The sequence below is a fragment of the Microtus pennsylvanicus genome, chromosome 8 (genome assembly GCF_037038515.1).
Source record: "Microtus pennsylvanicus isolate mMicPen1 chromosome 8, mMicPen1.hap1, whole genome shotgun sequence".
Classification (NCBI taxonomy): Eukaryota; Metazoa; Chordata; class Mammalia; order Rodentia; family Cricetidae; genus Microtus; species Microtus pennsylvanicus.
The window spans coordinates 8,410,597-8,435,636 of record NC_134586.1 but is presented as its reverse complement, the minus strand read 5'-3'; the positions used below and the strand labels follow the sequence as shown (position 1 = coordinate 8,435,636).

Genomic DNA, 25,040 nt, shown 5'->3' with positions numbered 1-25,040 from the left:
ATTGCCCTTTGCATTACAGAAGTTTTTCAGTTTCATGAGGTCCTATTTATTAATTTTCAATTTCAGTGTCTGTGCTACAGGTGTTATATTCAGGAAGTAGTTTCCTGTGCCAACATGTTCAAGGATACTTCCATCTTTCTCTTCTATTAGCTTTTGTGTAACTGGATTTTGTTGTGGTCTTTGGTCCATTTGGACTTGAGTTTTGTGCACAGCAATGGATATGGATCTATTTGCTTTCTTGTACATGTTGCCATCTAGTTATGCCAGCACCATTTGAGGAAGATACTTTCCTTTTTCTGTTATAAATTTTTGAATTCTGTGATGTGGGAGTTCCCTCTATGTGCTGCGATTGCCATTAATGAATAAAGAAATTGTCCTGGCCTGTTGATAGGGCAGAACTTAGGTGGGCAGGGAAGATGAAACTAACTTCTGGGAGGAAGAAAGCAGAGTCAGGGAGATGCCATGGGTCCGCCATCAGAGTAAAATATGCTGCCGAAACTTAGCCGGTAAGCCACTGTCACATGACAATACAGAGATTAATAAAAATGGGTTAAACTAAGATGTAAGAGTTAGCCAATAAAAAGTTAGAGCTAATGGGCCAAGCAGTGATTTAATGGATATGGTTTCTGTGTGATTATTTTGGCACTAACCTAGCCAGCTAGGTGGGATAAACAAGCAGGCCCTCCTCCTACAATTCTGTGTCAAATATCAGGTGTTCTTTTATTTATGTGGGTTTTTATCAGGTTCTTTGATTCAATTCCATTGATCCACTTGTTTGTTTTTATGCCAATACAAAACTGTTTTTATTACTGTAGCTCTATAGTAGGACTTGAAGTTAGGATGGTGACAGTTCCAGATAGTTCCTTTATTGTAAGGTGTGTTTTAGCTATCCTGGGCTTTTTACTTTTCCATATGAAGTTGAGTATAATTCTTCCTAAGTCTGTAAAAAAAATGATGTTGGGATTTTTATGGGGATTGTGTTAAATCTGTTGACTGGTTTTGGTAAAAAGGCTATTTTTATTATGTTAATCTTACCTATCCATGAGCATGAGAAATCTTTCCATTTTGTGAAACCATCAATTTCTTTTTTCAATGACTTAAAATTCTTGTCTTATAGATCTTTCACTTGTTTGGTTAGAGTCACCCCAATATATTTTATATTTTGTGTGACTATTATAAAGAACTTTTTTTTCTGATTTCTATCTTGTTCCAGCAACCACATGATGGCTCACAACCATCTGCAATGTGATCTGGTGCCCTCTTCTAGTGTGCAGACATCCATGCAGATGAATGCTGTATGCATACTAAATAAATCTTTAAAAAAAAGAATTCCCTGGTAGAATTTTTGTGGTCATTTATGTATACCATTGTATCAACTACAAATAGTGAAAGTTTGACTTCTTCCTTTTCAATCTATATTCCCTTGATCTCTTTTGTTGCCTTATTGCACTACCTATAACCTCAAGTTATTGAAGAAATATGTAGATTATGGACAGCCTTGTCTTGTCCCTGATTTTGATGGAATATTTTTGAGTCTCTCTCCATTTAACTTGATGTTGGCTAATGGATTGCTCTTATGTTGCTTTTTATTATGTTTAAGTATGCTCAATGTATACCTGTTCTCTCCAGATTCTTCATCATAACGGGGTAATTGATTTTGTCAAAGGCTTTCTCAGCATCTAATGAGATGATAGTATGGGATTTTTTTCCCTTTCAGTTTGCTTATTTGGTGGATTACATTGACAGATTTTTTTTGTATATTGAACCAACTCTGAATCTTTGGGATGAAGCATACTTGGTAATGGTGGATGATTTTTTTCACGTGTTCTTGGATTCAGTTTATCAGTATTTGCTGAGAATTTTTGCATTAATGTTCATGAGTGAGATTGTTCTGTACTAACTTTTCTTTGTATCTTCTTTGTTTGATTTGAGTATCAAGGTAACTGTAGCCCCATAAAAAGAATTTGTCAATATTCTTCTCATTTATATTGTGTGGAACAATTTGGAGAGTATTGGTATTAGCTCTTCTTTGAAATTCTGATAGAATTCTGCACTGAAACTATTTATTCCTGGATTTTCTATGGTTCAGAAGACGTTTTATGTCTGCATCTATTTCCTTAGGTGTTTTAGGTCTGTTTAAGTTCTTTATCTACTTTTGATTTAATTTTGATTTGTGGTACTTATCAAGAAAGTGATCCATTTCTTTCAGATTTTCCAATTTTGTGGAGCATATAACCTGACAATTCTTGGAATTTCCTCAGAGTCTGTTATTATGTCTCCCTTTTCATCTCTGATTTTGTTAATGTGGACATTTGCTCTCTGCCTTTTTCTTCATATGGATAAGTGTTTGACTATCATGTTAATTTCCTAAAGAAGCAACTCTTTGTTTCAATTTTATTGATTTCAGACCTTAATTTGATTATTTTCTGCCATCTGTCACTTTTGGGTGAGTATGCTTCTTTTTATTCTAGAGCTTTCACGTGTGCTGTCAAGTCACTAATGTGAGATTTTCTCCAAATTCTTTATGTAGGAACTTAGTGCTATGAACTCTCGTAATGAGGCTGCTTGTTAGTTTCTGGCTGTTCAGCCCCAAAATGACCATGCAGAAACCGTGTTAATTAAATCACTGCCTGGCTCTTTAGTTCTAGCTTCTTATTAGGTAACTCTTACATCTTAATTTAACACATTTGTAGTAATCTGTTTATCACCACATGGTTGTATCTTACCGGGTAAAGTTCCTCCTGGCTCCAGCGGGCATACATGACTTCTCCCTGACTTCACCTCCTTTCTCCCAGCATTTAGCTTAGTTTTCCCTGCCTAACTAAGTTCTGCCCTGCTATACATCCAAAGCAGTTTCTTTATTCATTAATGGTAATCACAGCATACAGAGGGGAATCCCACATCACTTCCTTTTTTCTGTTTAAATAAAAAAGAAGGTTTTAACTTTATCATAATAAAATTACAGATAACAAAACAAGTGTCAAGCAAGAATTACAACTATAACATTTATATCTACATTATCTTCTATCATAACTAAGGAAAACTACAATTATTACTATCTACTCTTCAACTCCATCAAAGACTCCAGAAGGTTGTAATATTATCTAAGTAAATAGGAAATGCATTGTATGCAACTTCCAAAACTCTATAATTGATAGAGACATCTTGCTGCTTGGACACATACCCAAAGCTCTCCTGTACCATTGGGACATCCATCTTCAGCCTACTGGCCCATAGTATTGGGCAGACATTTCCCTGTAGTTGGAAATTTCAGCCACTTTCTTTTGTGTCCTGCAGAATGTCTAGCAGACTCTTTCACAAAACAAAAACCCGAAAGGATTGTCTTTCCTTTAGTCAAGTTCATCAGTCATTTCTCTGTGGATCTTGCATGTCCTAAGCTGTCCAAGCAAGAGCAGTGTTTTGCTCAAATGGCTAACCAATGCCATAAGGAGCCACTTCAATGTTCATCTTTCTCTTGAAGTAATTGGTGCTGCCAGGAAGAGATGTGTCTCACTGTCATGAAAAGTCTTAATTTCTTAAAACATTTTAATGCAATATTCTGAAGGTCTCTGAAATATTTGAAGAATACCTAACTGAAATACATCTCTCTATATTTTTAAAACTTAACTAACATGATTATAAGCTTGACTATTATAGATGACTATTTATTAACCTATATTTTTTAATTATACATTTTATTTTTAAATGAAATACACTATACTTTAATCAAGAGCAGAAATATACATATAACAGAATTGAGATTTAATTTGTATCAATAAACCAAGGTCCATACCAATGCAAAGTATCCATCTCTATAGTCTATCCCCCTTTAAATATAAACAAACACTTATAAACAATATTTGGGATATGGGCATAGTTTTCTCCAAACTGCTTCCTACTGTTTATTGAGAGAAGTAATTTTTTGAAGAAGGAATGTTCAAGGTAACTTTTCAGGGGCTCTTAGTCCATCAAACCATACTAAACTGGAAGCAATCTACAGGTTCTTATCCTCTGTGGAAACAAAATAAGAGCCTCTTTTCTAAAGCAACATATCCTTAGATCCAAGTTACCTTTATAATATATATGCTGGTTTAGTTTAGCAGCCTGTACAATAAAATATCTCTCTGTACTTGGCTACTTCACAGTCAAGAAAAATCAAAGAAATCACAATAATATATATAGTCTAGACTCTGTCAATTTTCCATCTTTATATGACTTATTTTTCTATACTCTTTTTAATCTAGGACTGTCTGTACTCTGTCTCTTTAAAGACTTTGTTTTTTTTAAACTACTTCTTTTTCAACTCTCTATACTTTTTTTCTCTCTCCCATGCCTACATACTATTATCCAACATCATGACCCATTTAGAGGTTTTTATTTTTTGTTTTGTTTTTTTAAAAAAATCTGTATTTGTCTTTATTACATATCTGTAATTACTTTCTGACCAGAAACCTTTCTTAAGATTCTAAGGAGCTCAGTCTCAGTGGCCTTGGGAGCAGGCTCTACCTCTCTCAGGCATTAAATATGGTGGAGGCAATTCACCTCAGGCTCTAGCACTGCTGGGTGGGAGCCATCCTTACCACCTAAACTCTGGTTAGCACCATGCAGCATATAAACCTTTTTTTCTGAGTAAAAGCTAAATCTGCCATGCAGCACACTGCATGGCCTGATAATATCTCTGTGTATGGTGGCAGAACTCAGCCATGCTCTCCTGCTTGTGCATGCCTAGTAGACCTGTTTCTGCTGCCTGCCCAGGTGGGGAGAGCTGAGCTATGGGCATGATTCCAAACACCTTGGCCCACAAATACCATAGCCGGAGTTTGTTCTGGCAGCATGGCCCAGAAAGCTGGATTTTAAAATGGTGTAGCTTTTGTTCTGCTATAGCTGAACCACTAAGACCTCTCTTAAAGGAGCCACAGCTTGCCACCAGCAAGCATAGCCCACTTGGAAAACCAATGTGGCTAAACTTTGTTTTGTTTTTTTTTTTCTTTCTTTTTTGTTTATTGAGAAAAAAAAATTTCCTCCTCCTCCCAGCCTCCCACTCCTTCCCCCTCCCCCCACTCCTCTCCCTGTCTCCATACTCCTCTCCCCCTCCCCTCACTCCTCCCCCTCCCTCTCAAGTCTGAAGAGCAGTCAGGGTTCCCTGCCCTATGGAAAGTCCAAAGTCCGCCCCCCCCATCCTGGTCTAGGAAGGTGAACATTCAAACTGGCTAGGCTCCCACAAAGCCAGAACATGAAGTAGGATCAAAACCCAGTGCCATTGTCCTTGGCTTCTTAGCAGCCCTCATTGTCCGCCATATTCAGAGAGTCTGGATTTATCCCCTGCTTTTACAGTCACAGTCCAGCTGGCCTTGGTGAGCTCCCAATAGATCAGCCCCACTGTCTACGTGGGTGGGTGCACCCCTCTTGGTCCTGACTTCGTTGCTCATCTTCTCCCTCCTTCTGTTCCTCATTGGGACTTTGGGAGCTCAGTCCAGTGCTCCAGTGTGGGTCTCTGTCTCTATCTTCATCCATTGTCAGATGAAGGTTCTATGGTGATATGCAAAATATTCATCAGTATGGCTATAGGATAAAATCATTTCAGGTTCCCTATCCTCTGCTGCCCAAGGAAATAACTGGGGACCTCGGCTTGGGTACCTGGAAGCCCCTCTAGGTCCAAGTCTCTTCCCAACCCTAAGATGGCTCCCTTAATTAAGATATGTGCTTCCCTGCTCCCCTATCCAACCTTCCTTTATCCCAATCATCCAGTTGCCCCAAGTTCTCCCCATCCTACCCTTCTCACTTTTCTCTCCCCATCTCCCCTTACCCCCTCCCACCCCACCCTTAAGATCCCGATTTTTTGCCTGGCAATCTAGTCTACTTCCCCTACGCAGGAGGATAGCTATATGTTTTTCTTTGGGTTCACCTTCTTATTTAGCTACTTTAGGATATCAAATTATAGACTCACTGACCTTTATTTATGGCTAGAAACCAATTATGAGTGAGTACATCCCATGTTCATCTTTTTGGGTCTGGGATACCTCACTCAGGATAGTGTTTTCTATTTCCATCCATTTGCATGCAAAATTAGAGAAGTCATTGTTTTTTACTGCTGAGTAGTACTCTAATGTGTATATATTCCGCACTTTCTTCATCCATTCTTCCACTGAAGAGCATCTAGGTTGTTTCCAGGTTCTGGCTATTACAAATAATGCTGCTATGAACATAGTTGAACAAATGCCCTTGTCAGATGATCGGGCATCTCTTGGGTATATTCCCAAGAGTGGTATTGCTGGGTCCAGGAGTAGGTTGATCCCAAATTTCCTGAGGAACCGAAACACTGCTTTCCAAAGTGGTTTCACAAGTTTGCATTCCCACCAGCAATGGATGAGGGAACCCTTTCCTCCACAACCTCTCCAGCAGAGGCTATCATTGGTGTTTTTGATTTTAGCCAATCTAACGCGTGTAAGATGATATCTCAAAGTTGTTTTGATTTGCATTTCCCTTATCACTAAGGAGGTTGAGCATGATCTTAAGTGTCTTTTGGCTATTTGAAGTTCTTCTGTTGAGAATTCTCTGTTCAGATCAGTGCCCCCGTTTTTTAATTGGGTTAATTAGCATTTTAAAGTCTAGTTTCTTGAGTTCTTTATATATTTTGGAGATCAGACCTTTGTCTGTTGCTGGGTTGGTGAAGATCTCCTCCCATTCAGTGGGTTGCCTTTTTGTCTTAGTGACAGTGTCCTTTGCTTTACAGAAGCTTCTCAGTTTCAGTAGGTCCCATTTATTCAATGTTGCCCTTAATGTTTGTGCTGCTGGGGTTATACCTAGGAAGCGATCTCCTGTGCCCATCTGTTGTAGGGTATCTCCCAATTTCTCTTCTATCAGGTTCAGTGTGCTCGGACTGATATTGAGGTCTTTAATCCATTTGGACTTGAGTTTTGTGCATGGTGATAGATATGGGTCAATTTTCATTCTTCTACAGGTTGACATCCAGTTGTGCCAGCACCATTTGTTGAAGATGCTTTCTTTCTTCCATTGTATATTTTTACCTCCTTTGTCGAAAATCAGGTGTTCATAGGTTTGTGGGTTAAAATCCGGGTCTTCTATATGATTCCATTGGTCGACTTCTCTGTTTTTATACCAATATCAAGCTGTTTTCAATACTGTAGCTCTGTAGTAGAGTTTGAAGTCAGGGATGGTAATGCCTCCAGAAGTTCCTTTATTATATAAGACTGTTTTGGCTATGCTGGGTTTTTTGTTTTTCCATATAAAATTGATTATTGTCCTCTCAAGATCTGTGAAGAATTTTGATGGGACCTTGATGGAGATTGCATTGAATCTATAAATTGCCTTTGGTAGAATTCCCATTTTTACTATGTTGATCCTCCCAATCCAAGAGCAAGGGAGATCTTTCCACTTTCTGGTATCCTCTTCAATTCCTTAAAGTTCTTGTCAAATAGATCTTTCACTTCCTTGGTAAGAGTTACCCAAAGATATTTTATGCTATTTGTGGCTATCGTGAAAGGTGATGCTTCTCTGATTTCCCTCTCTGCTTCCATATCCTTTGTGTATAGAAGGGCGACTGATTTTTTGGAGTTGATCTTGTATCCTGCCACATTACTAAAGGTGTTTATCAGCTTTAGGAGTTCTTTGGTGGAGTTTTTGGGGTCGCTTATGTACACTATCATATCATCTGCAAATAATGAAACTTTCACTTCTTCCTTCCCAATTCGAATCCCATTGATCCCCTTATGTTGTCTTATTGCTATTGCTAAAACTTCAAGCACTATATTGAAGAGGTATGGAGAGAGTGAACAGCCTTGCCGTGTTCCTGATTTTAGTGGGATGGCTTTGAGTTTTTCTCCGTTTAGTTTGATGTTAGCTGTCGGCTTGCTGTAAATAGCTTTTATTATATTTAGGTATGACCCTCGTATCCCTAATCTCTCCAAGACTTTTATCATAAAGGGATGTTGAATTTTGTCAAAAGCTTTTTCAGCATCTAATGAAATGATTATATGATTTTTTTCTTTCAGTTTATTTATATGATGGATTACATTGATAGATTTTTGTATGTTGAACCAGCCCTGCATCTCTGGGATGAAGCCTATTTGATCATAATGGATAATTTTTTTAATGTGTTCTTGGATACGGTTTGCCAGTATTTTGTTGAGGATTTTTGTGTCGATGTTCATGAGTGAGATTGGTCTGTAATTCTCTTTTTTGGTTGAGTCTTTGTGTGGTTTTGGTATCAGAGTGACTGTAGCTTCATAAAAGGAATTTGGCAATGACTTTTCTGTTTCTATATTGTGAAATACATTAAGGAGTATAGGTATAAGCTCTTCTCGGAAGTTCTGGTAGAATTCCGAATTGAAACCATCTGGTCCTGGGCTTTTTATGGTAGGGAAGTTTTTGATAACAGCTTCTAATTCTTCGCGACTAACAGGTCTATTTAGATTGTTCACCTGGTCCTGGTTTAACTTTGGTATATGGTATTTATCTAAAAATGTGTCCATTTCTTTTACATTTTTCAGTTTTGTGGCATACAGGCTTTTGTAGTAAGATCTAATGATTCTTTGAATTTCCTCTGTGTCTGTGGTTATGTCCCCCCTTTCATTTCTGATCTTATTAATTTGCATATTCTCTCTGCCGTTTGATTAGTTTGGATAGGGGTTTATCAATTTTGTTGATTTTTCTCTAGGAACTAGCTTTTTGTTTCATTGATTCTTTGGATTTTTTTCTGTGTTTCTATTTTGTTGATTTCCGCCCTCAGTTTGATTATTTCCAGTCTTCTACTCCTTCTAGGTGAGTCTGCTTCTTTTTTTTCTAGAGCTTTCACGTGGGCTGTTAAGTCTCCAATGTGTGCTTTCTCTGTTTTCTTTAAGTGGGCACTTAGTGCTATGAACTTTCCTCTCAGGACTGCTTTCATAGTGTCCCATAAGTTTGAATAGGTTGTTTCTTTATTTTCATTGAATTCAAGGAAGACTTTGATTTCTTTCTTTATTTCTTCCTTGATCCAGGTGTGGCTCAGAAGTTGACTGTTCAGTTTCCATGAGTTTGTAGGCTTTCTGGGGGTAGCATTGTTGTTGAATTCTAACTTTAATCCATGGTGGTCTGATAAGACTCAGGAGGTTACGAATATTTTTTTTGTAACTGTGGAAGTTTGCTTTGTTACCGAGTATGTGCTCAATTTTCGAGAAGGTTCCATGAGCTGCAGAGAAGAAGGTATATTCTTTCCTATTTGGGTGGAATGTTCTATAGATGTCTGTTAAGTCCATTTGATTCATTACCTCCATTAATTCTCTTATTTCTCTGTTAGGTTTCTGTCTGATTGACCTGTCCATTGGTGAGAGAGGAGTGTTGAAGTCTCCTACTATTAGTGTGTGCCGTTTGATGGCAGCCTTGAGTTTTAGTAATGTTTCTTTTACGTACGTGGTTGCTTTAATATTAGGGGCATAGATATTCAGGATTGAGACTTAATCCTGATGAATTGTTCCTGTTACGAGTATAAAATGACCCTCTCTATCTTTTCTGATTGATTTAAGTTTGAAGTCAACTTTGTTAGAAATTAGTATGGCCACACCTGCTTGTTTCTTAGGTCCATTTGCTTGATAAGCCTTTTCCCAGCCCTTTACTCTGAGTAGGTGCCTGTCTTTGTGGTTGAAGTGTGTTTCTTGTAAACAGAAGAATGTTGGATCCTGTTTTCGTATCCAATCTCTTAGCCTGTGCCTTTTTATAGGTGAGTTGAGTCCATTGACATTAAGTGATATTAATGACCAGTGGTTGTTAACTCCGGTCACTTTTTTAGTCGTAGAGTTTGTGTGTTTCCCTTCTTTGAGTTGTGCTGGTGAAGGGTCTCTAGATGTTTGAGTTATTGTGGTCATTGTTGGACTCCTTGGTTTGTGATTTTCCTTCTATTACTTTCTGTAAGGCTGAATTTGTGGCTACATATTGTTTAAATTTGTTTTTATCCTGGAAAATTTTGTTTTCTCCATTTATAGTGAACAAAAGCTTGGCTGGGTATAGTAGTCTGGGCTTGCATCCATGGTCTCTTAGTTTCTGAAGTACATCTATCCAGGACCTTCTGGCTTTCATGGTTTCCATAGAGAAGTCAGGTGTAAGTCTGATAGGTTTACCCTTATAAGTAACTTGACCCTTTTCCTTTGCAGCTCTTAATATTCTTTCTTTATTCTGTATGTTTTGTGTTTTGATTATTATATGGCAAGGAGATGTTTTTTTTTTTTTGGTCCAGTCCATTCGGTGTTCTGTATGCTTCTTGAACCTTCAAAGGAATATCTTTCTTTAGGTTGGGAAAGTTTTCTTGTATAATTTTATTAAATATATTTTCTGGACCGTTGAGCTGTACTTCTTCTCCTTCTTCTATCCCAATTATTCTTTGGTTTGGTCTTTTTATTGTGTCCCAGATTTCCTGAATGTTTTGTGATGAGGATTTGTTGGTTTTGCTGTTTTCTTTGATCAGTGTGTTTATTTTCTCTATGGTATCTTTAGTGTCTGACATTCTTTCTTCTATCTCTTGTAATCTGTTTTGAGTACTTGTCTCTGTAGTTCCTGTTCGTTTACCCAGATTTTCCATCTCCATCCTTCCCTTGGTTTGTGTTTTCTTCATTGCTTCCATTTCATTCTTCAAGTCTTGAACCGCTCCCCTAACCTGTTTGATTGCTTTTTCTTGTTTCTCTTGGTTTTCTTGCGTGTCTTTGAGCGATTTATTCATTTCCTCTACCTTTTTGTTTGTAATCTCTAATTGTTTATGGCAGATTTTCACCTCCTGTTTAAGGTCCTCTATTATTTTCATCTAGTTCACTTTTGAGTGGATTTCTTCTAATTCTTTTGGAGTAGGGTGTACAATTCTTCTTATTTCGGGATCCCTGGATTCTGGTGATGTCATGTTGCCTTTCAGGTTGTTGGAGGAATTCTTGCATTGGCTCCTTCCCATCTCTTCTTCAAATGGAGCCAGGAGAGGCCTGGTGTCTTGGTCCAGTCTTTGCTGTGATTGGCTCTCTGGGTGTATCTCTTCAGTGTAGAAGCAGGAACCGTTCCCATCCAGATGAACTCCTCAGCACCAAAACAGGGACGCCTGGTAGTCCAATGACCTGAGGACAAAAGGGGGAACTTGGGGGGGCAGGGTGGGGATGAATAGAACACAGGACACCCTGCCACACAGGCTGAAGGTGCATGTGCTCCCTTACCAGGGGTCCTTGAGGCCTGCCCCATAGGTAGGCTCTCACCGCTCTGGGTGGGTAGCCTTAGTGTAGGAGCAGAAAACTGTTCCTGAGCAAAGGACCTTGCAGAAAATGAAGACTTGGGGGGGGGTCATGTGTGAGAAAGACAGCCCTGCAGAAGGAGCTGGGGGAGGGGGGGTTGTGCTCTCTTCCGGGACAATCCGCCCTAAACTTTGTTTTATAGTGTCTAGAATTCCTTTGCAAGACCTCTTAAGTTTTAAGTGGATTTTAGTTGGCTACATCAGCACCGATTTGTTGAAATGAAGCCTCTTGTTGGTTCCCAGCTGCTCAGTCCCAAATAACCACACAGAAACTGTATTAATTAAATCACTACTTGGCCCATTAGCTCTAGCTTCTTTTTGGCTAACTCTTACATCTTAATTTAACCAATTTCTAGTAATCCGTGTGTCACCATGTGGTTGTGGCTTACTGGCTCCAGCATGGCTATATGGCTTCTCCTGATTCTGCCTCCTTTCTTCTAGAATTCAGTTTAGTTTTCCCGGCATAGCTAAGTTCTGCCCTGCAATAGGTCCAAAGCAGTTTATTTATTCATTAATGGTAATCACAGCATACAGAGGGGAATCCCACATCAATGAACTTTTCTCTTATCACTGCTTTCATTGTGTTCCAGAAGTTTGTTGTGGATTCCTTTATGTTGAATTCTGGGGAATCTTTGATTTCTTTATTTCTTTCTTGACCCAGTTGTGGCTCAGTTGAGAACTGTTCAGTTTTCATCATTATTTTGTAGGGTATTTTTTTTTGTGTTGTTGTTGAACTCTAACTTTATCCCATGGGGGTCCAATATGATACATAGTGTTGTTCCAACTTTTTAAATATATGTTGAGATTTGCTTTGTGACCGAGTATATGGGTCAATTTTTGTGACAGTTTTATGAGGTGTTGAGAAGAAGGTATATTCTTTTGTGTTTGGGTGAAATGTTCCATAGATGTCTGTTAAGTCCATTTGAGTTATGGCATCTGTAGGTTCCCTCATTTTTATGTTAAGTTTCTCTGTAGCTGAATGTTTCATTGGTTTGAGTGGGGTATTGAAGTCTCCCACCATTAATATTTGGGGTTTGATTGTGATTTAAGTTTTAATAATGTTTCTTTTACAAATGTGGGTAACCTTGTTTTTGGAGCATATATGTTAAGAATTGAGACTTCCTCTTTTTTCTTTCTTTCTTTATTATTATTACTTAAAAATACCAATCCAAATTTCCACTCCCTCCCTTCCTCAAGTCCCCTCTCTTTCCCTCCACAAACCCTCACCCCACCCCTAAAAGAGTGCCATGCACCCCACCCTGTGAAAAGACCAAGGCCCTCCCTACTACATCTAGGTTGAGCAAGGTTTACATCCTAAGAGAATTGAACCTCATGGAGCCAGTATATGCAGTAGAGACACATCCCAGTGTCACTATCAGTGGTCCCTCTGTCTGCCTCAGTTTGTACCCATGCTCATTTACTTCCAGTCCAGTTGGAGTTGGTGAGCTACCACATTAGCTCAAGCAAACTGTCTCAGTGGTTGACCCCCTCATGGTCTTGAATTCCTTGCTCATGGATCTTGGGAGCCCAGTCCAGTGCTCTAATATGGGTTATTGCCTCTGTTCCATCTGTTGTTGGATGAAGTTTCTATGGCGATATTTTAGATAATCCTCAGTCTGAATACAGGGTAATGTAGGTTCAGACACCCTCTCCTCTATTGCTTAGTGTCTTAGCTGGGGTTATCCCTGTAGGTTCTTGGGCATTTTTCTAGAGCCAGGTTTCTTACTAACTCCATAATGGCTCCCTCAATAGAGGTATCTCTTTCCTTGCTCTCATATCTGTCCTTCTTCAATCTTAACTTTCCCATTCCCTCAAGTTCTCCTCAACCCTCCTTCTCCCCTTCATCTTACCCCCTGCCCCCCTGCTCTCAAATTTTTGTCTGATACTTATTTCCAGGTGGATCTATATATGTTTTTCTTTGGGTTCACTTTATTATTTAGTTTCTCTAGGATCCTAAACTATAGGCTCATTGCCTGTTGTTTATGATTAGTATCCACTTATAAGTGAGTACATACCACATTCATTTTTTTGGGTCTGGGTTACCTCACTCAGGATAATGTTTTCTAATTCTTTCCATTTGCATGCAAAATTTAAAATGTCATTATTTTCCTCTTGATGGATTTTTTTTCCTGTGAGAATATGAATGTCCTCTATTACTTTTGATTAATTTTAGATTGAAGGCCAATTTTGTTAGATATTAAGATAACTACACTGGCTTACTTTTTAGGATCATTGGTTTGGGAAAAAATTTTTCATAACTCTTTACTTGGAGGCAATTCTGTCTTTGAAGTTGAGCTATGTTTCTTGTATGCAGTAGAAAAATGGATACTGTTTTTGTACCCATTCTCTTAGCCTGTGTCTTTTTATTGGCTAATTGAGTCCATTGATATTAAGATATGTTACTGACCAGTGATTGTTAATTTCTGTTATTTTTTTTTATTTTGGTGGTGGTGATGGTAGTGTGTGCGTTTCCCTTCTTTGGGTTTTGTTGTTGTGAGATTACCCCTGTGTTTTTGTGGATATAACAGAGCTTCTTGGTTTAGAGTTTTCCTTCTAGTACTTTCTGTAGAGCTGAATTTGCAGATAGGTATTGTTTAAATCTGGTTTTGTCATGAAATATCTTGTTTTCTCCATCTATGTAGATGGAAAGTTTTACTGGATACAGTAGTCTAGGCTGGCAACCATAGTACCTTAATTCTGTAAAATATTTGTCCAAGCCCTTCTGGCCTCCAGAGTCTCCTTTGAGAAATCAAGTGTAATTCTGATAAGTCTGCCTATATATGTTACTTAGACTTTTTCCTTTTCAGCTCTTAAAATTATTTTTTATTCTCTATTTTAATGCTTTGGTTATTACATGTTGAGGGGACTTTATTTGGGTCCAGTCTATTTGGTGTTTTGTAAGCTTCTTGTACCTTTATAAGTATGTCCTTCTTTAGGCAAGGAAAGTTTTGTTCTATGATTTTGTTGAATATTTTTTCTGTGTCTTTGAGTTAGAATTTTTTTCTCCTTCTTCTATCCCTATTATTCTTGGGCTTTTTTTCCATGGTGTCCCAGTTGTCCTGAAAGTTTTGTGTTAGGAATTTATTGGACTTAAATTTTTCTTGACTAATAACTCTGTTTATTTTTTATAAATTCATTCTTTAAGATCTATTTATATTTTACTTATGCATATGTGTGTTTCTGTATAGGGGTATCTGTGTATGTGTGTTTCTGTATAGGGGTATCTGTACGTGAGTGCAGGTGCCTGAAGAGGCGAGAAGAGGGTGGTGCATCCCCTGAAACTAAAGTTACAAGTCATTATGAGCTACACAGTGTGGGTACTGGGAACTAAGAGCTGATCTTCCACAAGAACAGCAAGGATTCTTAATGCCATGTCACTTCTCCAGCCCTGAATGAGTGTATTAATGAGAATGGTGATAAATGTTCTCTATCATTAACATAATGGCTCTATACAAGACAGTCCAGAATACATAACTTTCTGGACTCTTATGATTATAATATGTGATTTGTGTACCCACATTAATAAACGTCTCTGTTAACATCATCAATAGAAATTAGGAAACAGAGTGTATGCTGAGACCTATATCTAGATTCAAGCGTCTGGTATTTTCCCAGGTCCGGGGCTGAATGGGCCATAGGAAATCAATGTCTTTGTAGACATAATAAACCTGACTACAGATATTCTTGCAGCATGTTTACAGAATAAGGCATAAAAATGCAACCTGATTTGGTTATTCACATCTGTAAGCTCAGCAATTTAGGAGGCTGAAGCAGGAGGGTTACTGTGAGTTTAAGGCCAGCCTGGGCTACTGAGTCACAACATAATTTTTTTTGATTAGGTGAAATGTTTGCTGGACTCTCTTGAAATCATAGCACAGTGAATTAGTGAATTAGAGTAATTCTTATCACAAAAATACTTGCCTCTCAGAGCTTGGAATGATACCTTTACCTTGAGGGCTTTCATCTAGCCATAAGGAAAGATAAACCAACAACAATTTCAAGGTTAAATTTAACTTAGAATTTATTTTGAAGATGTTTAAATATTTCTTTTCTTTTATCTTATTGCAGGATTGTCCAACCTGAATTGAAATCACTTGCAATGGGTTTCCATGCGCTGGTTGTTCGTACACTAGGTATGATAAACATGTCAAATTCAGTTAGTAAGTATCCATGCCAAGCTTAAAGGCTGAACATAAAAAGTTCCCGTTCTAAAGAAAGTTTAAAGATTTAAAAATCATTTCTATTTTTAGTAAATTAAAATAGTAGAATATAAAGTAATCTCAGTGACCTGAAAGAGTTTGATTAAATAACAGCAAAAATGAGGCTATACTTAGGAATCCTCCCGTCTGTAAGATATTATCACAAAGAGTGGAGTTGCCAAAGTCCTTTCCCTTGCACCAAGGAGCAGGCAGAGTTAAGGGCCATTTCCACACATGACATTTTCAGGTAATGGCTCATGGGACTTGGGAGTATTGGGAACTTGGTCAATTTGAGTGTGTCCAGAACAGAAACTGAGCCTGATGGTCTGGCTTCCCACTATCTGGTTCTCGAGGTTCTGAATACTTTATTAGCAGCTTAGCAAGCAAAAGCGAAGGAGAACCTACAATCTAGAACCCATCATCTTTGATAAACAGTAAACTTTAACTGAAAGCAAAAGCAAGAAATTATGAGTTTTATGTTAAGATTAGAACCCTAAGCTCCAAATTTATAAATATTCAAAGGATGTAATTTACAGAGAGTTAAGAAAGTGCCTTATAACTTTTTGTCTGCAGACGTCTGCTGTTACTTTCACAACTTCTAACATAACCATTTCTATAAGATCTGTAGACATCAAATGCCTATATATAAGAAAATTAAGAAAAATAAAACTCAATCACCTAGGGATGGAGCAGAGAGATAATTAGAGGCAACTAATATTTAAAGATAAATTTAAAGATCAACAAAGGAGGTAGAAGGGATATTTTCCCAGATGAAGAAAAGAAACAACTCTGGCTGATGACAGTGGAGATAAATTGTTCGAGACTTGTATAAGAGACGCCACCTTGGATCTTCAAAGTGGGGGGGGGGAGAATGATAAGTGAGAAATGGGGCAGGGAGGCTCCTGGGGTTTCTATGTGCTTCTTCAGGCTGGAAGTTTCTATACATACCAGCAACCCCCCACCTCCAAATCCAAATGAAACTCCACAAACCTAACTGAACCTAAAACCTACATGTTATATAGTTAGTATGCCTCCTGGTGGTCTAAGGGGAGAGTTGAAGAATAAAAGAGGTACTTTTAACACATCATAAACCATAAAGAAAGGAAGCTTGCCATCATAGTTAGGAACTTTCTGGAAAGATGTGTTCAATGCATGAAAAAAAATGTATATTAACAAAGCATTTTAAATACCGTATTTGCAGTGTCTGAAGAACATTAGCATACCTCATTGACCTTGAAAACATATGTAACCTATCTAGAAATTTGATTGTTATAAATTATTTTTAACCTATGTTTCTTGATTATCCCAAATAGTTTATAGCAATAGCCTTCAAAAACAAGAATTTTACCTTACATTTTTTAATGAACCACATAGGTACAATACCCTAATCAAGAGTAGAAAAATATATACAGTGTAACAAAAGTAACTTTAAATATGTATCAATATACTATATTCCCCTAAATGATTAAAAATAAATCCATAACCCACCAAATAAGCAAAGACCCCCCACACCTCCGATCTTTTAGGAATGTAGTGTCATTTTCTCTAGAGTACTTCCTGTTTTTTGTGGGCAAAGACATTTTAAGGATCTCTGAAATAAATTGAGATAATGGTCAAGTCCTGGGAGGTCCATAGGTAACCTTTGTTGATATATATCATCTGTCAAGTTTCAGAATGTCTTCTTTGATCAAACCTGATCCGTATTATCTCTGACAGAATCCATAGCCTCTAATCACCCATGGAAACAAAATACCTAAGTAGTTTTAACTTTCATTTAACAAATACATTTTTAAAATTTCTTTTACAAAGTTAAGATAGCCCTAAAGTATCTTTGCTAGTTCAATTTTGCAGTCCAGTTCACAATCCTCAGCAGCTATTGTTAGCTCGTAAACATTGAAAAAATTTAGAAACTGCACAATACTATACAGGATCCAGACTCCTTGTACATTTCCCATCTTTACATGGCTTTTTTCCTTTATAATACTTTTACTGTCCCTAAAGACTTAATTTTTAAAACTACTAATTTCTTTCAGACTGTCTATAGCCATTTTCTTTTTCTTTTCTTTCTTAAGCCTATGCACCTTGAAAAACACACTAGAACCTGCTTACAGATTTTTCCACCTGGATATCTTTCACTGCTGCTTTTTTGCTCTTTTTCTGCACTATCCAAAAAAAAAAAAAAAACCCCTCTGCTAAACAGTGAGGCTAGGACCCCCCCCCCTCCACACACACACACACACACACACACAGCTTTGGTGGCTGGCTCAGCCTGCTTCTCAGGTCAGAAAAGCCAAGCCTAAGGCTCATGCTTGGTAGGAAGTTCATAACCCAGAGCTGCATTAAACTTTCTGGCTATGGAAAATTATACCTGGGTTGTCACTACTGGTTTTTGCTTAGCTTGACATTTCTAGTTTCTATTTAGCACTACTAGCTGAATTGCATCACTTTTTAAAGGAGCCATGTCCCTCCCTTCCTTCCTTCCTTTCTTCCTTCCTTCCTTCCTTCCTTCCTTCCTTCCTTCCTTCTTTCTTTCTTTCTTTCTTTCTTTCTTTCTTTCTTTCTTTCTTTCTTTCTTCCTTTCTTCCTTTCTTCCTTTCTTCCTTTCTTCATCTTTCTTCCAGCTTTCTTAGGCCCTGCATGGAAATTTGTGCACATATTGGTATGCCAAAATGTTGTTGGCTGTATTTTTTTTTACTCTTTTGTCTCTTTGGGATGCCCATTACTCAGCTCCCAAATAAATAAACATAGAAGCTTATTTTTACTTATAAATGCCCGGCTTTTGCTTGATTTATTCCTATCCAGCTTTTCTTAGCTTAAATTATCTCATCTATCCAGCTATTCAAGCCTTGCAATCAGAAGACACAAAAACAAAATTTACCCACAAGAACCCTAAGTTGAATTGTTTGAGACACTTCAACAGATATTTAAACATATATGAAATCAGTTGAAAAAACATCCCTGGTTGCAGAGTCAGCAGGTAGAGTCTGAACTTAGAAGCCAGCATCCCATTGCAGGAGATGGATATTCTGTGATGTTGGCCTGCACTTCTCAGGCAAGATATTCCTGGTATAAGAATTTCATTTTTAGTTTTTCACCTTTAAACATTTTTAATTTTATTTGTTTGTCTAGTTAGTTTTAATTATATGTATGTGTGTATGTATGTTTTTCTGTTTGTGCACTGCCTGCATGAAATGACATGTAGTCCAGTGGAAGGAATCAGATCCCCTGAAACTGGAATTATAGGCAGTGACTTCCCTGATGTAGATGCTGGAAACTGAACGCTGATACTTTCAAGACCAGTAAGATGTCTAAACCATTGAACCACCTGTCCAGCATTTTAGTTTTCTTAAAAAAAGAAGAGAGAGAGAGAGAGAGAGAGAGAGAGAGAGAGAGAGAGAGAGAGAGAGAGAGAGAATAAGCTCCTGCCTCTATAAGATTTTGATAAGTGCTATTCCCACTAGTCATAAACTTAAAATTCTACACCAGTTATTCCAGATCATTCAGATGAAGAAAAAATAGCATGTAGGCATGATTTACTAACAACACTCTCCTTTTCACTGGCTAGCTTTCAGCTAATTGGTGGCATAAGAACAAAGTTTACAGAAATTAGAATTTCTTCTTCCTTATATGTGTTGGAAGAGTGGGGATAGACAAAAGATGTTTATGATATTACTCTATGGTATGATCTTTTGAGAAATCTCCTAATATTAATTCTTGCATATATATTGCAGAGACAATGGAATTGGCCTAGAAAATTTTCAACTGTTACTTTCTTCATAAGGTATCAATGTGATACATCTCCTACCTACATTTGAAGTATGTGTCTTGGGTTGATAGCTTTTTCTCTCATGTTGTAGGAGGAATTCTAGCTCCAATCTATTACGGGGCCTTAATCGACAAAACGTGTATGAAGTGGTCTGTCACCAGTTGTGGAGCGCGAGGGGCTTGTAGGGTATATAACTCTACATTATTTGGGTGAGTTGTCATATACTTCATTAATGGATTTTTGTCTTTTGAGTATGCGAATTGATAAATGGTGTCATTTACTCTTTTAGAGATTTTTAATGTGTATTAGTTTGTTTACCTACATGCATGTGTGTGCATTACATGTGTGTGGTGCCAGCAGAGGTCGCATGAAGTCAGAGTCTCTAGAACTGGAATTATATATGTTTGTGAGACAGCATGTGAGTCCTGAGGACAGAACCCAAGTTCTCTGCAGCAGTAGTCAGTGTTCTTGATTTCTGAGGAATCTCTGTAGCCCCATATAAAATTATTTTCAAAACAATAATAAATTAACAACTATCATTATCATTAAGCAACCCTTACTTTGGATTCAGTATTCACCAGGAAATCTCATTTAATGATAGTAGAAGTAATAGTGAATTTATATTTTTACCTTAAATAGAAAGATAGGAAGGTTCAAGGATAGTGAATAACTTGCCAAAGGCATGCAGTTTGAAGTAAAAAGGATACATTTTTGCTCAATTATGCTTTTATCTCTTAAACCTCTGCTCATACCTGAAATATCATTGGCTCTGCATTCTGTAGCAGGACATGAAGGGGAAAAGAGAGAACATTCATTTTATTTTTTGGGGAGAGAAGACAACTTAATGGTAATTTGGAAGAACAAATTGAAACAATACTCCTTAGAAAAGAATTAATTGTAATTTTAAATATTGATTAATTATAAATCGGATATTACTGAAAATAGAATTTTTAAAACCTGCTTGGGATGCAGGATTATATTTTTATAATGGCCCAACTCCTTAAAATTGTAGCAGAAAATGTTAAATTTTAAAACTCTACATAACAAAAAATAATTTAGGCAACACCTAAAGGCAAAATACAAATTGGAAGAAAACACTGGATCTAATCATTCAGTCACAAGGAAGTTTTCTAGATCCATTGAACTCCCCTAAAAAGTAAAATAACAATGAATACCACAACGAGGCAGAACTACAAAGGTGGCCTTCCATTGCTAATGTATATAAAGTGATACACGTCGGAGAAGAATATTCTCCATTATTCTAGTTTATAAGACCCTGTCAGACTATCTTCCAAACCATCTTGCCACCAACCAAAAATAAGTGTTCTTCTTGTTGAAAATCATTGTCACTAGTATTGTTGTCATGGTGGAGCTGGTATCCTGATGGTGTTGATGTCACATGGTATTGGTGTCATGATGGTAGTGAAGTCATGGTAGACCTGGTGCCATTATAGAGTTGGTGCCATGCTGCTTGCTAGGGTGTTGTTAGTATCATGTCCACATTCTGATAATCTCATCATTCTGACATATCAAAGACTAGGTTTGAAGACTATTCATTCTCATGAAGCCATGGTTATCATTTACTTCTATTTTGAGTGTTTCTGGTTCTTTTATTGAAAATTAGACATAAAGTATTATGGTAAAGAGACTACTATAGACCTTTAGGGTTGTGGTTTAAGGCACAGGAGGGAAAATGGCTTTCTATAATCTTATGGTTAAGTCTCAATCTCAGTGGTCCTGGATATCTGGACTGTGAAACCCAACTGTATTTCTTTGTACTTTCTCCATTCATTGAGTGAGATGTGATGTCTTGGTGGAGGGTGTATCTGAATATTCCTCTATTTCATCATCAGAAAGTTAGAGACAGCAGAGTTTATTTTTCCTGTCTTGAAAATTCTTTAGAAATAATCTCAATTTCTTTGTGACTCAACGGACAAAATCCCTAAAAGTGTTTCTTTTCTGATTTTATAACTTAAGGAATTTAATATTTTTATATATAATTTAACTTTTTCCATTATGGTCTGAATACTGGAAATAAATACTATAAGCTATATCACATAATATAAAGTAATATTTGTACCATTTTTTCCCTAGAACCATCTATTTGGGCTTGAATGTTTTGTTAAAGACTCCAGTACTTATTTTATATGTTGTATTAATTTATGCCATGAAGAAAAAATATGACAGAAAAGACAACAAGACACTGGGAAATGATGGGAAAGTGATAGATGAAACAAATCCAGAATCTTTAAATAAAAATGGATACCATTCTGTGCCTGCTGGTGGAACATGCAATGAGACGCCTCTTTAAAGAAAGAAAGAAGACACACCTGTTGCTGTGCTTCCAAACAATTTTCTTGTCCTTTCATTGAAGATTTTCATATTTTACATATGATGAACAATGGCTCAACTATGACTTTGTAATGAGAAGAAACTACAAATCAAAAGGAACAGGAGCATTGTTCTTAGGGTATAGCTGTGCATTCGAGGCCAGGTTTGGAGTATGTGGTCTGTACAAATTTAAAGCATGAATGTTTGTTAGTTTACAACAGAAAAACAAGTATTCACTTAAGCATTCACAACTCAAAAATTAAGTGAATAGGATTGTAATATATTATCTGTACAAATTTAAAGCATGAAAATTAGTTTATAATAGGAAAAAAGGTATCCACTTAAGCATTCATAACTCAGTAAAATAAGTGTCTAGGATTTGCAGAGTGGCACAGGAAGGAGAGAAATTGGTTGTCTGCATATTGAGAAACACTGGGTTTCTTTAAATGTCAAAGTCTGAATAGTTTTATTCTTACCTGAAGTCTCTGCTGATGGGAATCATGACATAACACCGGTAACATCCTCTGGTGTCCATGTTAAGTTTTATATTTTAAAGAATTACTCATTTGAAAATGTGTTTCACAGCACACACATCTTCTTTGTGCATGCTCTCATATTATTGACAAATAAAACAGAGACATTAAAAAATGAAAAAAAAAGTTATTTTCAGAAAACTTAACACAGAATGCATTTTAAGATTCATAGAAATGGATTGGAAAACTCCACATTTGCTGAAGAAAGAAAAGACCATTGAATAAATGAGCCTTCACTCCTCTTGTCAGCTCTCTGAGACAAGTGTATGCCAGACAAAGTGTGTAGGAGAAAGCATCAGAGTTCATCATTTATCCGTGTTGTATTTGTCTGTTGTTTGTTTTGGATGTGATACATATATATGTATATATGTGTAAATAATCACTGAAATAAAGATATGAAGTAGAGCAAATAAGACAAAAGTCTTTGGATGTTGTATTTTCTAGTGAGATTGGATCTAGTATAATGGGTGGTAGTGGTTCTACTTTTTTATTGCCATAGATTAAAATGTTTTGTTTGCATTAAAATTGCCTATTACATTAGTGACTTTTCTGTTGCTATGATAAAACACATAGACAAAACAGTAACCCAGAGGACAAAATGATTTATTTTGTCTTGGAGTTCTATGCTTAAGGAGCAGTTCTAGAGCTAAAGGGTCCATCCTGGTGGTAAAGACATGGCAATAAGCAGAGGAGGCATGGTATCATATCAGAACAGCAGCTGGAAAATTGCTGATTACATTTCATCCACATGCACGAAGCAGAAACAGAGTGAACATGAATTGACGCCAGATTGTAAAACCTCAAAGTTCTCTCCCAGTGACATATATATATATATATATATATATATATATATATATATATACCTTCCAGTAAGTCTCTAACTGCAAAAGTTCTACTTAATGCCCATCACTGGTGACAAAATGTCAAAATAAATGAGGTATGGGAAATAACTTTTAATCAACTGCCACAGAGGGGCACGCACACCCCCCCCCCACATGCCCATATTTTACACATATGTGAAAAACTATAGTCCTACTCTGGAGATTCTGATTCAAAACATATCAAATATAGTCTGATAATCTTTCATGTGACAGGGTATTTTAGCAGAGCTAGTATACCAAAGCCATGCAACATGAATCTTGCTAGTCGCTGGGAACTGATCTAGAAGTTACACATGGTAACCTATCCTTCCACTGTGGGACTGAGAACAGATTTCATAATCATGAATAGAAATCTGGAGAAAAACCCACCAGGTAGGTCAGTGAGCATTATTCTCTTCCAAGAAAAACAAAATATTATTGTTTGTTTGTATGCTTAGCTCAAGGACAACTTATTAGAATCTTAAAGAAAAAACCCAGGACAAGAAAGCTGTAAATCTCAGTGACTACTGAAAGAAGAAGATGTAGGAGAAAAAGAGAGAAAAACATGACATTTAAAAGTAACCACATGGAGGGTCATAAAGAAGAGATGTTGGGAAGCTTTGGAGAGAAAGAATGAAATGGCCCAGCCTGTTCCATAATGTGGAATACACAACAAGGCTATAATGCTTCATTTTCTGCAGCTGTGATAAAACACTAACCAAAAGCAACTTGAGAAAGGAACAGTTTATTTGAGCTTATAAGTCATAGTCCATAATTGAGGGTATTTTGATGGAGGAAGGTCATTGGTTAAATAAAAAGAAACTGCTTGGCCCTCATTGGTTAGAAGATAGGTGGGAGGAGTAAACAGAACAGAACGCTGGGAGGAAGAGGAAGTGAGCTCAGACTCCACAGCTCTCCACTTGGGAGCAGACGCCTCAGAGAGACGCCATGCTCCCAGCTCCCAGGCAGACGCAAGCGATGAAGGTCTGACCCAGGATGGACATAGGCTAGAATCTTTCTGGTAAGTGCACCTAGGGGTGCTACACAGATGATTAGAAATGGGCTAAATTAATATGTGAGAATTAGCCTAGAAGAGGCTAGATAGAAATGGGCCAAGCAGTGATTAAAAGAATACGGTGTCCGTGTAATTATTTCGGGGCATAAGCTAGCTGAGCAGGTGGCCAGGGTGCTGGGAACGCAGCCCCGCTGCTCCTATTACTACAGTATTTACAGCAGGCACTCCAGGCAGAAACCTAGAGGTAGGAGCTGAAGGAGAGCCCATGCATGAACACTGTTAAATGGGTTGACCTCCATGGCTTGCTCAACCAGCTTTCTTTCTATATCCCAGGACTACTTGCCAAACTGGGGCACAACCCACAATGGACTTGACCTCCCTCATCAATCATAATCAAAAAATGTCCTACAGACTTGCCTATAGTTCAGGAGGTTGGGATCATTTTCTTGATTGAGATTCTGTCTTCCAGATAACTCCAGTTGACAAAAATCTAACAAGGATAGGATGGTTATTAGATCCTTTTCTGAATGTTTCATCTGTCCCTCCTACCCACCACAGGCATATGCACTTCTGCTCCAGTTTCATAGTCTTAGGAAATGTTAGATTATGTAGAGGCTGTAATGTTACATAAAGGAGAGACTCCATCTATCAACTCTGGGAATTCATCAATCTTTCTGGGCTGAAACCTTTTGGTGATATGCTCTTTCAAGGCACCCACATTCTGTTAACCTTTCATCCATGCTCCCATAAGAGCCCACCAAGCTCACTGGCTCATCAAGATAGACAGTGGAATTGTTACTTTGGTCTGTCACTGGTATCTTATCTGGAATAAACAGACATTTGTATGCATCACCTTAGAAAAGCTATTTATGCATGGTGTCTCTTGAGAGTTCCAAGGCAGATGATAACATAGGGGTGTGATTAAGTGTGGGAGAGATCACATGGTGAGATAGGAGACCAGAGAAACCAAGGAGCCAGGTTTGCTGTTTTTGTCAAAGCCCACTCTCCCAGGAACTAAGTAGATACTCTAAAAAGGAATTGACTCTTCTGAGAGCACTAACGTCAGTGACCTAACAACT

At 37.5% G+C, this 25,040-nt stretch overlaps 1 protein-coding gene across 3 annotated transcripts in view; it reads left to right on the top strand.

Annotated features, from left to right (window-relative positions):
* The window catches only part of Slco1b3 (solute carrier organic anion transporter family member 1B3), a 1,042,880-nt gene that overhangs the window by 43,925 nt on the left and 973,915 nt on the right, over nt 1–25,040 (top strand). For 2 of the 3 annotated variants that reach the window (XM_075982390.1, XM_075982392.1), the window contains 3 exons: nt 15,326–15,390; nt 19,314–19,431; nt 21,317–22,506. In XM_075982390.1, coding sequence (XP_075838505.1) covers nt 15,326–15,390; nt 19,314–19,431; nt 21,317–21,533 — 400 coding nt within the window. In that variant the 3' untranslated portion in view covers nt 21,534–22,506. Of the gene's footprint in view, nt 1–15,325; nt 15,391–19,313; nt 19,432–21,316; nt 22,507–25,040 lie in introns of those variants that run through there. The other variant, XM_075982391.1, reaches the window with a different exon arrangement.